At 35.6% G+C, this 18,820-nt stretch overlaps 1 protein-coding gene across 26 annotated transcripts in view; it reads right to left on the reverse strand.

Annotated features, from left to right (window-relative positions):
- The window catches only part of SORBS1 (sorbin and SH3 domain containing 1), a 223,109-nt gene that overhangs the window by 34,594 nt on the left and 169,695 nt on the right, over positions 1–18,820 (reverse strand). For 23 of the 26 annotated variants that reach the window (XM_072425107.1, XM_072425108.1, XM_072425114.1 and 20 more), the window contains 4 exons: positions 15,203–15,286; positions 11,323–11,388; positions 7,391–7,483; positions 1,249–1,286 (listed from right to left, as the gene is read on the reverse strand). In XM_072425107.1, coding sequence (XP_072281208.1) covers positions 1,249–1,286; positions 7,391–7,483; positions 11,323–11,388; positions 15,203–15,286 — 281 coding nt within the window. The remainder of the gene's footprint in view (positions 1–1,248; positions 1,287–7,390; positions 7,484–11,322; positions 11,389–15,202; positions 15,287–18,820) is intronic. The other 3 variants (XM_072425113.1, XM_072425117.1, XM_072425121.1) reach the window with 3 other exon arrangements.

Genomic DNA, 18,820 nt, shown 5'->3' on the forward strand with positions numbered 1-18,820 from the left:
ATTGGAATAGTATATGTATAAAATGCTAGGGGGTGGTGCATGGATGCAGGGGTAATATACAGTATTTATAACAGAAATGGATGATGGAACACATGATGAAGATGGCATACACACATGACAGTTAGTGGCGATGGGAAACACATAACATTACAGAAGGTGGAAGTTGTAAATGGATAACAGAAAATGGTAAAGTAGGTACATGAATTACAGGAAAGAGGGTGGTGGGGGTACACAACAGGGAAAGGAACAAAGGTGGTCAATGAATAAAAGAGCAGTGAGTAGAGATAGCACATGGACAATAAGAAAGTGGGAGAAGGAGCTACATGGATAAGAGGACAAGTGGCCGAGGAGGTATACGCTATAAATAGTAGAGATGAAATACAGGTGGTAGAGGTGGTACACACAAAGCAGGAAAAGGTGAAAGTGGTACATAGTTACAAGGAAGAAGGTAGAAATAGTACATTGATAACAGGGAAGTTAAAAGCTGTACATGAATACTAGGACATAAGGGAGGAGGAGTGAATAAATAACAGGGAAGATTCTATATGGATAAGAGGACAGGTAGAGATAGTACATGGATAACAGGGAAATGGGAGGAGGAGCTACATGGATAACAGTATTGGAGGTTGAGGAGGTACATGGATCATAGAATAGTATGGTAGAATGGTAAAGATGGAACATGCATAGAAGGATTGATGATAGATCTTGTATATGTATACCAAGGCACAGGGGGTGAAGGTGGTTGATGAATAACAAGGCAAAGGGAATTGGAGTTACATGTATCACAGGAATGGAAGTGGGTATGTTAAATGGAAAAAAGAGCAGAAAGTGGAGGCTGTATAAGAATAACAGGACAGAAGAGAAAGCCAATTTACAGTTAACAGGACTGAAGCTAGAGGTTGTATAAGAACAGAAACATGTAAATCAAAGATGGCACAAGTATACCAAGGCTGAAGACAACCCACTTACAGAACAGATTATAAAATGCAAAACTACAAGCATCATAACCAATCTCATTTTAAAATGATCTCAAAAAATGTAAAAAAAATAAATAAAATCCAGTACGTTACATATTATTTCATACCCCTAAGATTTAAATTCAAAAGATATAACACTACATTATGAGATTACATGCCTTGTTAGCATGCTAATTAAATATTTAATACAATAGCAATACAATTTGTAAAAGCAAAAAACCCTCACAGACATGAAAAGAGAATAAGAATAAGGAAAAACACTGAAACTTACTAAGATGGAAGATCGTCTGGGCGGCTCACAGCTGCGTTCTGCAAGAATCCAAGAAAAGGACTGATTGATATGGATGAATAAAATCAGACAATATCCCTCCAGTTCCCTCAGTACTGTGTCATTGTACCTCCATGAATGTGTGAAAACTTTAGCCGGCACTGTATACACTCATGTCTTGCGTGATCCAGATTTTGGGCAGTCACAGTGCAAGGTTGCAAAAAAATGACTGGTCTCTTTTTATGTGTGTAAATGAGTCACAGCGTACACAGCCAACAGCACAGACAGATAAGCAGCTGGAGTAAGAATAGCAAGCCTGTAATTGTTTTTACACAGGTTCCTTCTGGAGAGGTGCAGTCCCACATAAGCGAAACTCGTCAAAGCAGACTGTGCCTAATTAGAAGTATAGGATCAAATCCCCTCTGTAATACAGTACTATGTGTATAAGTAAGGGAATGTCTCTAAAAATCTGGTTATCTGCATTCCCACAAGGCTGGGTATTAAAACCAGGTCATTTAAATGTGAAGGAGTAAGTTCCACCAATGACAGTTGCCTCTGAGGTTTAAATGGAGTACGCTCCGGTGTTCCACAGCCTGGATTAAATCTGAAGAACAATCGGAAGAGAGAGAGAAAGACAGGCTTTTGTGGGGCACAGTGGTATTTCTAAAAACTTAAATTTTATTTTTGTTGAAAATCCTAAAACAAAACAGAGGTCTCCTATGCTAGTAGTAAACTAACATCGGTATCCTAAACTCATAAAAGTACATGGGTAGTATTATTGGCGAGTCAGAACCTGTATTACAGCAATAAACTTGTTTCCCACCCTATGCGTTTCTCCCTGCAAGGCTTCTTCAGGGGTTTTTTGGGAGACATGATAATATTGCTGAAACTTTTTTGCCAAGAAAACTTGACGCCGGTTACTACTTGAAATATGGTCCAGTAGGATGTCTGCCCGCTGTTCACCACTACACCACCACGCCACAAATTAACAAGGTGCACAGTCAGTAGCATCTAGACTTAAGTGTTGGAACACATATATACACATTTTGTGCTGTATACAAGATTCTTTCACACCTACCAAATAAATCTTAAAGAATTTCTGCATTATCTAAACCAGGAACATCCATTTTGTCTTACCAGGACCCATTACCTATTTTCACTTACTGCAATCATGGATGAACAACAGCACTTTCTCTTTCTACAATCGTGGATCTAGCCCTTAATTACTTTTACTATTGGACTTTGTGACTAAACCATATTTCAACTAGTATCTGGCGTCTTTCCTGGCAAAAAGGTTTCAGCAATATTATCAAGTCTCCCAAGAAACCCCTGAAGAAGCCTTGCGGGGCAAAACGCGTCGGGTGGGAAACAAGTTTATTGCTGTAAACAGGATTTGACTCACCAATAACACTACCCATGTACTTTTATGAGCTTAGGATACCGATGTTAGTTTAGTACTAGCATAGGAGACCTCTGTTTAGTTTTAGGATTTTCAACATAAATAAAGTTTTACGTTTTTAAGAATATCACTGAGCCCCACAAAGTCTGTCTCTCTCTCTCTTCCGATTGTTCTTCAGGTCATTTAAGCTTTAAACAGATTATCAGAATAAAGACAGGGTAAAAATATATCCATTTGCCATCATACTTATGTAAAGATTAAAATATATTCATGTCACGTATTAGTTTGCTGATTAATCACTAGTCCCTTATGGCATAATTAGCCACTTTTAGGTTTCATATGTTCCATAAAATATCAGTTCACCTTGTAGCTATACTATCTACCAGTGCTTAATAAATACTTAATATTTTCAGTTATAAAAACGCCTTTTGAAGAAGTTAATATTTTTAAAGTTGAAATATTTTTTATAATATTTATATATATATATATATATATATATATATATATATATATATATATATAATAATTATTATATATAAATAATATAATATTTATTATATGATTATCCGGCTAGGATTAAGTTGCAAGAATGAAATCTAGTACACGATTCTAAAAGTCACAACATAGCTTTTTTAACAGCTATGAAATATTATGATAAAAAATATAAATTCAGTTATTACATATGCAAAATCACAAAACAATTCAGCAAGTACTGTAGGGTTGTACTTCCTGTGCTGACCATGTGCCTGCACAAGCACACACACCATACAAAGGAGCTGAGGTTTGTGGTTTATTGTGGCGGCAGAGGTAAACGGATAATAAAAAGTTAGTATTCTGTTTGGGAGAACAGTTTAGCATGGTTTAGCAGAAGAGGTATGGAGCAAGTTTTAGGCTTGCCCAAAGTTCATTGCCCAGAGTGGATTGTGCCGATTTCAGTAAATAGGAGAGATAAATGTTTTCTTGTACATTATAATGCACAGCATGCCTGCAGATTATGAGCTGAAGATACAAGTGGCTGTGCTCTCCCTCTATGTCTTAGGCTACGTACACAAACTAGATGACCGTTGCCTGAAATGAAATAAAAAATGAACATCTTGGACATAAACCTAGCATGTGTCCACCTGTCCCATGGCGTTGTTCACCAATCCGACCAGGTAGATCAATTAATAACTAAGAGCAGACATTGCTGTAATTTTCAGTGGATGAGAGGACATCGGCTTGGGGTGGAGGCTGGCTCGCACTCATTTGTTCTCCAGTCACTGGCAATGATCGAAAGATTGTTTCCAATGACAGAAATCTAACTTGTGTACATAGCTTTAGGCAGCAGTAAAACCCCCAACTGTGATGACAGTATAGGTAATCTTTGCCTTCCTTGCACTAACACATCCCCCCGTCTTATTGCTTATTATTTACAGAAAATAACAGAACCAACACCTGCTGGCTCCAGAGGATAGACCTTTTGAGAGATCATACAGTAGCATTGCATGTACACTGGTACACAAAAGTCAAAATTCCACTTTGGCATACAGTGCTTTATGTCTAGGTACTACAAAATGTATCTTAGGTTTTTTTTTTCTCCTGAAATATTAATAATTAACTTGATTTGAAAAATTGTCATAATGGGGAGTGTGTGGATTCTTTAGGTTGAGTCCCCTCACCTTTGTGTTCTGGTTAAAAATGTCATTGAAGCAAAGTCTAAAATAATACAGTTGTCATCTAAATCAGAGCAAAGGAAACATTTTCAAATGGGAACCTCTTTTCTGCTAAGTACATAAAAGTAGGTAAGCGTTTCTCCTGGGACTTGGGTTTTGGGGACAGTAAGTTAGAAGGAAAAATATCCCTGAAAAAGCTTAACCAATTTCTACCCTGAACAAAATACTATAAAGAACTGTCTGGAGTTCCATTGTAATATTTTTTTTAATTTTTTTTTTTAACTACAGTAAAAATTTAAACCAATGGTAACCTTTTATGGGGGCGATAAAAAATTAAGGAGGACACTAAAGATGCTAAAAAAACAAAACAAAAAAAACCCCAAAATGCTAATTTTACACCATTAAGGCACCAGGATACGGATGCTTAGGTTTTACAAAGTTACTATTTTTTAACCTTTAGTAATTAGATATTAAAATTCCTATTGGGTTTGTAAAATTGTCTTGTAAAGGATGCATAGAGTTCAAATAAATACCATCCATTACTTTTCAAAATTGTGGTCACAGACTCAAATTAACCAATAAACCCTTGTCATAGGCATAGGGTTTAGGATAGTGCCTGGCACATCCCACGTCTTTCTGCTAAAGCTACAACAGCTATAAAACCCTTTTTCTGGTTTAATGACTTAAAAAAATAACTCCCAGAATTTGGTAAAATTGACACAACATCTACTACTGAGAATATCTAATATATGAGGATGGTCTTAAAGTGGATGGAAGAAGTGATGGCGATGTTTGGTGCTCTTCGATCATTTGAACAGGAGGACATTAATGGGCATTTCATTCTGACAACAGTTCTGTTTTAGTAAGGTGTAGTTTACTCCAATTAGCACACATCTCGTTTACCAGATTTCTGTGGTGTTTCGGAGCTAGGATCTCTGAAAATGTTTTATTTGGTTTCCCAAAAAGTCTTGGTAGATAATTCAACCTACCCGGATTTGTCCCTAACAATAGTATTGGAGTGATTTGGCTCCTAATAACTCAATATAAGACACATACATATCATCAAACATCAGAAACATTTTTCAAAAATATAAAGTAAAAAATAAATATAGGCGTTTTTACAGACAACTCACAAGATATTACACAACATACATATCTGCATATCCGAAAGCCAATGATAAAAGTACGGCTCAGCCAAAGTCTTGGAAGCAATTACCAGCAACAAGCAAGACGGCACATATAAGCAGATACAAATTAGACAATCCTGGTGCATCTTGTAGAACCAAAATGTATTACTTGTAACACAAATAGCATATTAGAGTTGCTCAGTTGAACACTTGACAAATTGATTTTGTATGAGAGGAAAGTAATTAGGCTTTAAATGTTCTCCTAATTTGTTGTTTTTCATGCTAATATCAGAAGTGCTTTGGGATAGAATTTTGAGAGCTTTTATTTATTTATTTTTTTATTTTTTACAAATTGCAGTCTGTGAAGCTAGAATTATATATATAACAAGCTAGTAGCATTGTAGTGTAAACTGCATAACATTAAGGGATGTCAGCAAACTGGTTCTACAGAAGTATATATCACAGTATAATATATATATATATATATATTTATTATAATGTATAAAAACATTGGGTGAATAGGTTAAAGCCAGGTTTAGATGGTAAACTCTGAAATAAACAGCTGACGCACACACTCACACAGTTATGCCTGTAGGCATACTTACTGAAATGATGAACAGGTAAACTGGGCAATTAAAGATCTGTGGTCACAAAGCAACACAGTGCAGTGGTCTAGGATGACATACAATTAACTTTAAACCAAGTATAGATAATTTATGAGCTATTCCTGTGTGCTATATTCACATTGCAAAAAGCCAATGACATAGGTATTTGTAAATGAACAAATCCTACTATCATCAAGGACAGTAGGCAAATGATTTGCCCAAATTTAATGAATGCTACCCTTTAGGTTCCCTAATGGTATGGTTTCAGCAGATCAATAGATGAAACACACAGAAAAAGTACAAATGGAACTTTGTGATTCAACATATAGGCATCAGAACTTCTAATGTTTGGAAGAAACATGTTTTAATATTACTTACACCTACATTTGTGTTTGATCTACACTACAGTAACTCTAAAATCATTTATAATGGCTTCCATAATTGTAAGGGTGACTTGAAGCATTGGATTTCACATGGTTAGCTGTGCATTTGATTGCACTGGTGTATGACAGGAATGGCTAAACTAATAACTCATTTTGATTTCAATACCTACCTAACAACAGATAGACACTGGATTCTAAAGGTGACATTGTTGGGCTGCAGTACAAAGCTTTTAAATACGAGATATTAATAGTTACCTCTATTTCAAGCATCTTATCTCTATCATTCTTGATATGCAACAGAAATAAGACCATGTAATCAGGCAGTATATATGGGCTCTGTAAACAATATTTAGTAAAGTGTAACCTTAACTTTTCTGCAAAATGTGGAAAACAACCGTTCTGTGCTAATAATTCTTAAGCACACAGTTACCATGTACAGATTCCCCAAACTTAGGTGTATGACTGGCTGAATTTGAATAAGGATGCTCAGTTGCTGGATTTTATTCTGGTTTGACTTTGTCCACAGCCAGTTTACCATTCTGAAAATAACCCTCAGATTTGATTTTTAGCCCACTGTATCCAACCATTGTTTTTTGCTTGCACCAAAACTATTTTTATTTTGCTGTTAATTCTTTGAAATACTTCTTAACCTATGAAAATCTGGTTCTACAAAAGATTGCACCTTTGCGTGTAATGGAACCAAGACCTATGACAACATGCCAGGCAGTTACAGTATTCATTTTATACATGCACAGCCTTGTTATTGAAGAATAATATAATCACATCAAATGTACATCACATGAGGCAGGAGATTTACAGCACAGAGAGCGATGACAACATGACATTGTCTGCACATTCCGCAGGCCAGGTAGCAGCTGGGATTAGTGATGTTATAAAATAAGCTTCTCTTCATTCTCTCATTATTGCAGACATTTACTTCTGTGAGCAAGCTAATGGCAGAATAAAGAAACTTCCATACCCTTTTATCAGAGGCTTTAATAAACTTGTCCATTCTCTCTAAATCTGCATCTAACTCAGACTCGTACTGATAGAGGTCTTTTTCTAGCTCAGTCTAGTTGAAGAAGAACAAGACAATTAAGGACACGTTACAGAACTCTCCATGATGTATGACACACACTGAAACAGTATACAGCACAGAAGAATTATTTCATAACAGACAGAAATAACACGATGACATATACAACCAAACATTTGACATTATTTAACACGAATATGAGGTGACTTAATCTTTGTAAACAATCAGAGTCCACCACTGCTTGCAATAATCAGATAGTTATTGGGCTCTCTAAAGGATATTTGTTCCTGCATACTTTATGAATATCCCTGTGTTATCAGACAAATTGTATTCCTATTTAACGTTTGGTAATTACAGATTTTAGTTACAGACATGTTTACCTGTATTACAGTATGAAATATGCATATTTTTTTAAACTGCACTGAACTGCCGTCTATATTCTTGTGCACCTTCATTATTAAAAGCTCTAAACTAACATTAAGTATCAGATCAACTGCAATATTGACAACAAAGAACAATGATACTCAGAAACCCATTACCATCCAGTCGGAGAAAAAAGTGGATAAATCAGTACTTAAGTAGGACATCTCCCAAGCTGGCCTATAAAATTGAAAGTGTTGCTCAACATTCTCTCTGATGGGCATATAAAGATGTCGGCAGGAGTATCAGCAAGACTATTTAGGTAATCTAGCTGGCGATCATATATCAAGCCTTCCTTAGAGTCACTCAGGCATACATAATTATATCCTACCTGATCTATACCTGAAACTGCAGAAAAATGCTGTTCATGAAGTTCTGTATTAAACAAGAAAATGGACATCACTAGTCAATATACAAGGAAGGAAAGTGTACTAAATTATATCATGGAGTGAATTGCTCCAACAACAATGGCGAGTCCCAGTGCTACAGGTGTCTGGCACTTCTTACCACCCACCCTTCAGGGAGACATCCACATGTTAAGTGCCAGCCAAAGTACCATAGACATATTATCCTTAGATCCCAACTATTTATATGTTAAGGATCACAACAATCAGTGCTTTTACTTGTACTGGCTGTGATATTACTTGTGTCTGTCCTAATTCGACATTGTATTGGAAATGAGGGTCCCAGTAATACAGGTGTCTGGCACATCTTACCACCCACCCTTCAGGGAGACATCTACATGTTGAGGGCTAGCAATATTTACCTTAGATCCTAAATATGTATATGTTAAGGATCACAACAATCAGTGCCTTTATTTTTACTGGCTGTGATAATACTTGTGACTGTCCTAATCCAACATTGTATTATGAATGAGGGTCCCAGTGCTATAGGTAGGTGTCTGGCACATCTTACCACCCATCCTTCAGGGAGACATCCGCATGTTGGGGGTCAGCCATATTTATCTTAGATCACATATATTTATATGTTAAAGATCACAACAATCCGTGCCTTTATTTTTACTGGCTGTGATAATACTTGTGACTGTCCTAATCTGACATTGTATTGTGAATGAGGGTCCCAGTGCTATAGGTAGGTGTCTGGCACATCTTACCACCCATCCTTTAGGGAGACATCCACATGTTGGGGGTCAGCCATATTGATCTTAGATCACATATATTTATATGTTAAGGATCACAACAATCCGTGCCTTTATTTTTACTGGCTGTGTTATTACTTGTGACTGTCCTAATTTGATATTGTATTGGGGATGCTCAAGCATTAGGTAATGTATCTCTAAAATTAATTGGGGCTTAAAAGTTTGTTACTGATGCACAATGCTTTGATGAGTACCCCCACAGTGATGACAAATACAACCAGTGCTGCTCTTTGGGAAGCTTGCATATAAATTATCTCCTTAAGATCAAAGTGATAATGAACACATTTACTGGATAAATATGCATGATAATTTACACTTTATTTAGTTTCCTTTGTGTTATCACACATTTAGCTCAACATGTAATGAGTGATAACATCTTCAAATATATGTTACCCAACACTATTTGAAGTCTATAAAAAGCATATCAAAATATTAGAATAAGAATTTACAGACACATTATGGTAGACATCCAAGAACAAATACCATTAAAGATTCAACAATCAATAACATTTAAAGAACACACGGACTCTGACAATTACTAAAGCTATGTGTTTATAAATATATATATTCAAATAATACAGCACAAGAGTAAAAGATAAATTATAGGAAGCCTGTTAGATGCCTTGTGAAAATGCTAATTGTTGGGCTGATGTGAATACTTTTTGAATGATTCAGGAATGGAGTCATAACACCTGACCTACCTACTTCTAGGTCTCTGGCTCAGAAACATTGAAACTACATAATCATTGTGAAACTCAGGCTATTTAAATTTTCATCAGAAGGCAATGACAGCTCACTTATTTCTTTAGGTATAGAATTCACCTAGGATTACTTCATGAATGTCTAAAAGAATTTGAATTTCTAAGTAAAATAAATTTGGTGATGGAGCCTCATACAAAATGTCTGATATGTAAGAAGTGCTTGAGTAATAAGACTGACAAACAGCTTGAAATGTGAACAAACCAACCAATCACAATTTGTTATTTATGATGAGCAAGAATCACTATTCATGCTCAGTATGGTTTTATCAGTATGGGGCATGATTGGCTAGAAGCTTTATATCCCTAAACTTATATTTAATTGACACATGCACTAAAATATTTAAGCCCAACCTCACTTTAGATGATATGCCACGTCTCTGATCCAGACATGCCTATATGGACTAAATGATGAAAGGTATACTAATTTCTTCAAACATTAGGTCTTCTATGCCAACAAATTTATGTTATTCCATCTAAGAGCCTCTAGAGTACGTCTGTATGTAAATGTGATATGAATCTATGTATATAAAAACCATCCTAATTCTTTATCCTTACAATCCTACCATCTATTGATAAATTAATTTTAAAAATACAAAATTGTATTGTCTTTGTTCTGTTTATTGACCAAATTAGCAAATTTCTGCTGGATAGGACCATTTTACCATAGGATGTTCTGTATGGCTCATGTAAGGCGTCCATGGACTCTGTACAGTGGTCACCAGGTTAGGCACTGCACACTGGTCAGCAGAATAAATTTGGGGGAATTTCTGGTGAAGCAATTATAATTTTCAAGGTAGTTTTTTCGAATCTTTTTAGCAGATAGTCTATGGGGTTTTACGTCTGCTGTCCTAGGGCATGATCATGACTATGGAAAATATAACCCCTACACTAAATTCTAATAAACATGGCATAAAATGTAAAAAAAAAACTGTAAACCACCCACCACCTCTCCACACATTTTTATTTTTCTGACCGTCATAGAATGAACCGTTTTCCAAAAGCTCACCTGTACTGGAACATTGCTATAATCAATAGTTTCAAGTGGTAGGGAATGTTTTAACTGAGTGGACAACTAATAGGAAAATACAAATGTGAACTAGGGTTAGAGCATGTCCAGGTGTCCAGACAGACCATGTGTCTTTTAAAAACCTTGCAGAATGAGCCAGAGGAATAGCTAGAAAATAATTACTCATATGACCTGTTCCAGAAGAACTGGTATAGGAGATCATGTCTGGGATAATAAAAATGCTTGCACAGCCTGCCAACAGTATTAAAAAAACAAGTTCTCTGTACTATACATAACTATAATAGTATATTTTCCCCCGGTATAGTTATTATATATACACCTTTCAGACTTTAGATCACAGTTTGACGAGGTCTGGTAAGTTTTGCACTTTGCTTTAAATGCAAGTTACGCAATGTAGCTTAGAAGCTGTATTATAAGCACACTCAAAATGTAAGCTTACTACACGCACAAACACACATTAGATGCTGCAGCAGTCTTCTATTGAAGAGAATTAAGAGAGTGACATTACCTTCCTATCCTCTACTTTGAGGATAGAGCAATCCCCCGGAGTATAATCCCATATCTTTTTTGGAGGCTGATGAAAAGCAGAGGAGGAAATAAGGAAATGAAAAAGAGAGAAACATAGAAAAGATCACAAGGAGAATGAATTTGGAAAAAAACACAAATGTAGAGGATTTGCATCTGCACCAAGAGGAAAAGAATAAAAGAGGGGAAACAAGCAAAAGCATGTCCCATACTATTAATGGGAGATATAAAGCAGGCATGCAAAGAATTGTAAGGAATTACAGTTTAGATTAGTCTATGAAATGGTTCAGAATTTTAGAGTTAAGACCTAGGGGAAGCCCTAACATGACCAGACAGGCTTCTACGTGAACACAGGTGGGCCACCTGTATTTGAGAAGGTATATTCTGACCTGTTATGGTCACCTGGAAAAGAGCAAAGCAGAAGCTTGCAAAATGTTGTTTTTTTGCAGGAAAAGGTGCATAGTGCTTTTATTTACTTTGCTTGATGTACATACCACATTTACAAATGGCTGAAATTCCATGATGGCAGTGCAGGACAATGAAATAAAGGTTCAGCCAAGGAAAGCATACAATATTTGTGTTTTATACAAAATAGCTAATGATCCTGACAAATAAGTACTGTGATATATGTCATGTAATATGTCATGTTTTACAATAACCGTGTTTAATATTTTTAAATAAGTGGTCCCTACTACACAGGAGGTAGTTTTATAGAGGTCAACTAGTGATAGCCTTTATCCACCAAATGTACAAGGATATAAGGAAACGTTCAGTAAGCTGATTCAATGTAAAGAGAATTAGCTCACTGCAAAACATAGCTGTCCGTACTATTGGCTCACATCCGTGAAAAACCTAACAAAGCAAACAATTGACCATCATAATTTCCATTCATAGTGTTTCCTGCGACAAATTTTTATTGAATCAGATCATTGTACTAAAATAAATTTTGCTAAACATGTGCAGTTTTCTGGCAGAAGGATTATTAGGAACAAATTTATCTGGAACAGTTTGAATAGAATTTTTGATCAGCTATTCTGGTGAGTTGTTAAGACTTGACAAGCTCTGGGTTTTTATTCATAAATAGTATATGGGCCACCACACTGGAAATACCTAAAAGGGGTAATATTTGCAACTAGATTTAAATTCTAGTATAATACAGAAGGGCTGGTGTAAGATCTGGTGGTCTTTCCAGTCTCATGCTGCCCTGGTGCTATTAATGCACAATCATTTATGGCAAGACATACCTTACAGATGCCCAGGGCTTGGCAAATGAGCATAGGATAAAAAATGATTGGTGTTTATAAAAGATTGCTTCTTATAACAAAGCCATGAAAATCTATTTATTGATTTTATTATTTCGGGCATTGAGTAGTTGATAAAGGGCTAGGTCACTTGTTTTCCCATAGTCTAGGGGCTTTTCATTTCACAAGAAGGGAGCTCCACCTTTTACCTCAACAGCCTCCATAGCTGTTGTGTGTACCTACAAATTGAGGTACTAAAACTGTACCAAAATGGTTTCCTGCTAGTAATTATTTCTAATCAGCTTAAAGTACAGCAAATCTATATCTCTTTTTAAATTAGTGGTTGATTAGGGCAAGGATTTAATTGCAGTTATCAAGATGTACTAGGAATTGCAGGTGAGAGAGCTCAATATTAAGGTTCATGATTTATAATGTTGGTTTTATTTAACTTATAATGCACATTTACATTATGCAATAACAGTACAAAATGAAATACAGGATTTGATTCAAATTTACATTTACACTTCATTTATGTGGCCTGTAAAAAATACACCTATGGCTCTGAAGTATCCTTTGCCCATCATCCTAATATTAAACCATACCTACACAGCTCATCCAAGCTACTTTTACTTGTGGAAGCAGCTAGAAAGATGAAGGTATATGAAAGGCATGTAATAAAAAAGTTAAAAAAAAAAAAAAAAAAAAAAAAAAAAAAAAAAGAAGATTAAAGGTATTGGCAAAGCCTATAGGTCATAAGATATGGAATGGAACGGAAGCATGAAAAAATTGAAATGTAGGGGTTTTATTAAAAAAAGCATGTCTATACATAAATTAAACTTCCACCTGACGATCTTGCTTGAAGTAGCAAGGGAGCAAGCTCCCTTAAAATAACATGCTAAAACACCTAATAGTTTCCTATTCTGCAGGAACCAAAGCTCCAGACAGTGGCTGGTCACATGATGAGATATGTAGTTTGCTTGAACTTCAGATTGGTGCAAACACACATGGGCGTTTAAGGACCAAACATCATAGAAGCCTCTTAAACAGTTTTTTCCAGAATAGGAAATACATGTCTCCTATGACGCTTTTCATGTAGGTAAAAATTCTGTTGTTTGTTTTTTTTTTTTAGTGCAAAAAAAAAAAAAGGGGCGCAGTACCACCCCCTAAGTCACAATCGCCTAGGCAATCGGGAATGAATAGGAGCACAAAGCCTTCCGGGAGGCTCTTGGGTGCTCCTTTTCTTCTCTTTTCAGAATAAGGCTCCTTTTGCGCATGCCCGAGCATCTTAGACGTGTGCAGTGAGATCGGCAAGTTTTTTCCCCAACCTACATCACCAGATCTCGCGCCTGGGTCAGGTGACGTAGGAAGAAGAACCCGGAAAAAGAGACGAAGATGGCGCCTACCGGCACACTGGCTCGAGGATGGATAATGGGACAACACGGGACCCGATGGAAGACACCTCTGGATGGATCTGACTGCCCTACGGGATTGAAGATAAGTGTTTTTTTTTTGTTTTAGGCACTTTTCAGTGTAGTTCCTCTTAAATTTAGGAAAAATGAGGGAGTTTTTTTTTTTTTTTAGTACAGGCCTGGTTAAAGACATATGGCACACTGCAATTTCATTACAAAAAACTCAGAATTAATTAATTCACCACATCCACAACAGATGCAAGCCAAACCACACAGATTATTACTTCATAAGTTTGATACAATCAGGAAAACAATTAAAAGCATGAAGATATGTTTATGAATTGTAAATTGTAAACTGATTATGGCCGATTACATAAATATGGTGCAACATAAAACATGTATGTTGCCTACACCAATGTTTTGTGATTATTTTCCCAACCTACAGTGGACAGCAAGAAATTTATTAATTACTACAAACAACTCCAGCCCAGGAGTTGGGTATCTTTTATAGTGATACTTTTAAAAAGAAGCATGTTTCTAAGTTTTCATAGTGGATTTAAAATTATTATGAAGTGCAGACCCAAGAAGAAAAGACTTAAAAAATACCATTTTGTACCTCAAACCCTTTCCTGTACAATTTTCTGAAGATGAAATGTTGTTAACTGACATGAAACCATTGTGAATGAAAATGTGTTTTATGTTGTACTTTTTTGCTGTGAGATCCGTAAGTACACACATAAAGTACACACGTACTATAACATGTAAAACACTGCAAATATGATGGTATACATAATGGAATAAAACACAATAGTAAAAAAAGAAGTGACTGATTTAAAGAAACAAGTAATGAACAATAGGGGAAAACAAGGGCTAGAAAATGAAATGAAAGTGTTGACTGACCAGGCTTTTTTTACATTCTATATCTTTAAATAATATTACCTATAATAACGTCTATAAAAGGTAATATTTATAAACCAAAAATCATGTACGTTTGCCCTGTTGTAGGTTTACAAAGCCCCCTGTTCCATAACAACCACTGTACCCAGATAAGAATGGTAAATATCGGCTTTGTAATGTACATTCATCATTACAGTCATATTTTTAGATTTCCTATTCTGGGTTCTAATAAAAACAGGCCATGGCTCAGTTGACATCATCATCTTATCTGCAGCTTTGTAAAGAACAAAGAAAGCTGAAATCTATCCTTACTTACCGGTTTCCCAAATTCCAACTCGGAAAAGAATTTATACCAAGGCTCATTCTTTAAATCTATCTCTTCTGGGCTTTTATCCCGAGTCTACAAAGGTCATGACAGGGGAATGGAAGGAAGAAGGAGAAGAAGATCATGAAAAAGAACACACAGAAATAGGGCCTGTTAGAGATGCAGATTTTCCAACTTTCCACTGCCAAGACTGAAAACCAAAAGATTTACAATCTGTCACAGTTAGGGCACACTTCATCCAGCATCTTTAACAGAACATGGATATGCAAGAAACAGATCTCCCAGCACAATCCGACACTGGATGAGACACAAGACACACAGGATACAGGAGACAAGTTAGTAATACAATGGATAAAGTGACAGTATAAACAGTGTATGCATGCTGGAAGGAACACAACAGGAGTAAGGCAGACTATACTTGTCAGAAATAGCTGTACACTTATCTTATACTTCTATCTTTACACATACTGTACTTTAAATGGGAAATACAGTTTATTTAATGATGCTATGTTTACATTAAACATCATAGACTCAAGTATAGCAAAACAGGATATCCTTTAAAAAAGGGTTAGTAGTAATATCTGAAAATATCTTATATATAGACAAGTATTTAAAGCTGAACATCAGGAGAGCAGATGAATACACAGAATAAATACACATGTGGCAATCGTAGAAAAGGCTAGACAGACCCAAGCCTGCTGATTGGACAATGAAAGAAGAGCAGGACACTTATGGGGCATTTACTGTGCTTTTGTCTTCTGTCAGCACATTTCCTGGTACACACATGATCAAAGAAGTAAAGAGACTTTGGATACCATGCTGGTCATCTGAATTTTAGTGTTGTTGTACACTCAGATTCGTGTAAACGAGTTTAAATCAATCAGAATTACAAGTTGATTGGCCTAAACTAGCTGAAATTAACATACATTTTAATGAATCACATTGGGTCTGAATTATGAAACCTCTCCAAGATTGGAGAAGAATATCCAGCAAACCTTTTTGGCAAACGTTTTCAATCCTTGACCAAATTCATTTCAGGTTTGCTGGATCACTCAAGTGGTCTGATGATAGTCTATCTTCTCTATTCTTGGAAAGCTTAAATAAATCATGTCCAATGCTGTCATTTGTTAACTCTAGCTGAAGTTCAGCTTTAAATAGGACATTGTATTTCTAAAGGTAATACAATGCAAGCAAACAACACAAGCTCGGTAGAGGTTTCCAGGACCCTACATTTATAATGCTAGCAAAAATTTTGCAGGAAATTATTAAACTACAACATTTTAATGGGTGCTTTTTGGGGGTTCATTAGCGGCACTTCAAGTAGATAAGGTTGCCCTTCACAGGTAACTATCCTTAAAATAGACTAGTTACCGAAAACACAAATAAGCTTTAGCATGTTAGGTAATTTTAATTCTTCATTCAAACATTAATATTTTTTTAAATTTGATCCGTTCAGACAATTCCTGTTGTGGCGTGCAAACTAGAACATAGGCAATGTTATAAAGTTCCTGCACATAAGCACCCAGTAAGTATTTGGGGTTTAAGAAAATATCTCAAAACATCACACTGATGAAGCAATTTTCTAAACTTCCTATCTTTTTTTTTTTTGCAAATGATCATCATATGTATCAGCATTTTACAACAAAGTATGAATAAAACATAATAATACTGAAATAGAGATAAAAGGCATAAAGGTCATATGAGTTTACATATTGCTTGGCTGCTTATCCTCAAACACATCACAGCTGGGTAAGACTGTACTGTAACATGAAACATCTGACTACCATCTAGTGTTACCTTAACTTTACTGCATGCTAGAAATGCTAGTGGTGAATAAAGTAAACCTTATATAAATCCAGGCTTTTCAAGCCATATGATGAAAAAATACACAGCCAAAAGTTTCTTGGTACCATAGAGGTACATCACTGGTCTCTTCTGTAATAATGAACTTGACTGACCGCAAATTATTTTTGTGGAACTATAGTTCTGCTTTGAGATTTTTTTTCTTTAATTACATAGTTATATTAAGACAATATGAAGAGCAACTCTTGTGTAAAACCTCCCTGTAGAGATTGAAGCTGCTTCAGTCATAAGTTAGTCAATCCTTTTTGTTATGGCCATAGTTTTAAAGTAGGATATCAAACAAGCTCCTATTGGTGTCTACAATTGTTTGGCTATGCAATATAGTTCAGCCTTCCAGCAGCACCAGAAATTAAAAGTACAGAAGAGCTATGACATTATCTTAATGGTACAAAAACAGTTTCACATAATGTGCTGCTTTGATGATTTTTTAGTATCATTTTTTTAGAATGATAGTGACAGCTCAGCATACAAAATTAAAGATTTCCAGCTTAGACACGAAATGAAACAGCTATGACTAACTTTTTTCAATAAGGCGAAACAAAATGAATAATGAAATTAAGGTCGACCAAACACCTCCCACGGTTGCTATTTGAAGAGTCTGGAATCTGTACCTTGTGTCAAGTACTACCAAATCTTCCTGTCTTAGGAATCAAATGATGGTATGTGAATGAACGCACACCCAGGACTGACCCAGAACTGATATTTCAGGTATTAGAAGGTATCGATTGATTAAAATATCCTACTTTTTCTTACATTTACTCGTCCTGTTCCACCAACTTGCCTTGACCATTGAGAGAAATAATTACTTTACATGATAATGTAAAAAGCCGACCCTCCTCTGTTTCAGGAAGGAAATTGACATTTTATGGAACTAAAAGGTGGAACTATGAGATGCTAGCTGCTGCAGAACCCTAAAATAAAGCTCAAAGCTTTTATCCTCAACTGAGATACTCGTATTCATTAAATCAATAGCTTACTATCAAAGAGGAATCTTTACTATAAAAATTTGTCAACATGTGTCAATTAAATAATCAAGTATGTTATCCACTATATTTCACATAATTCTAGCACCTTCCCCACTATAACTATAGGACTATACACTAGCAATGTCTGAAATAGCAATGTCTATGCCATCAGCAATGTAAATTTCCCTTTTATAAAATTTATCCACAAAATGCTCCAGTGAGAGTTTAAAGCAGGTCTTTGGCTAGAGTCTTTCCTGTTACAAAAATGTATATATATCTATTAGATATATGACAGCTTCATATAATATCCCCAACATTTTTCTTTTTGTATTTGTGTATCTACTTTCCAAACTTCCAGGTAATAAAACTGGCTCATTATTAACACTGTAAAAAATCTAAAACACCAACTGTTCTGAGAAATGGTTTGTAAAACATTGTTCCAGTTAGTAACGGTTAGAGATACTTAAAACGGGACCTATGGCAAAGAAATGGTTAACATTTACCAATAAAACTCAAGACACAACATTACTCCACTTTCTCTGACATGATGTAAAATATAACAGGTGAATAAAACAACAAAACGTGTAAAAAGTAGAAAAACGTGATCCGTTAATGCCGACATGCACAAATGTCACACCATAAAAGTGACAAATCCATATTACGCTGAGAGTAGATCATTTTTAGACGCAATCAATTACATTTAACATCTAGGTCACAAAGAGTTACTTCCTGAGCTGGAATATTGATTAGTTTGGACGATAAAATGCACCAAGAACTAGAT

The sequence above is a fragment of the Pyxicephalus adspersus genome, chromosome 10, assembly GCF_032062135.1.
Source record: "Pyxicephalus adspersus chromosome 10, UCB_Pads_2.0, whole genome shotgun sequence".
NCBI classification, from domain to species: domain Eukaryota; kingdom Metazoa; phylum Chordata; class Amphibia; order Anura; family Pyxicephalidae; genus Pyxicephalus; species Pyxicephalus adspersus.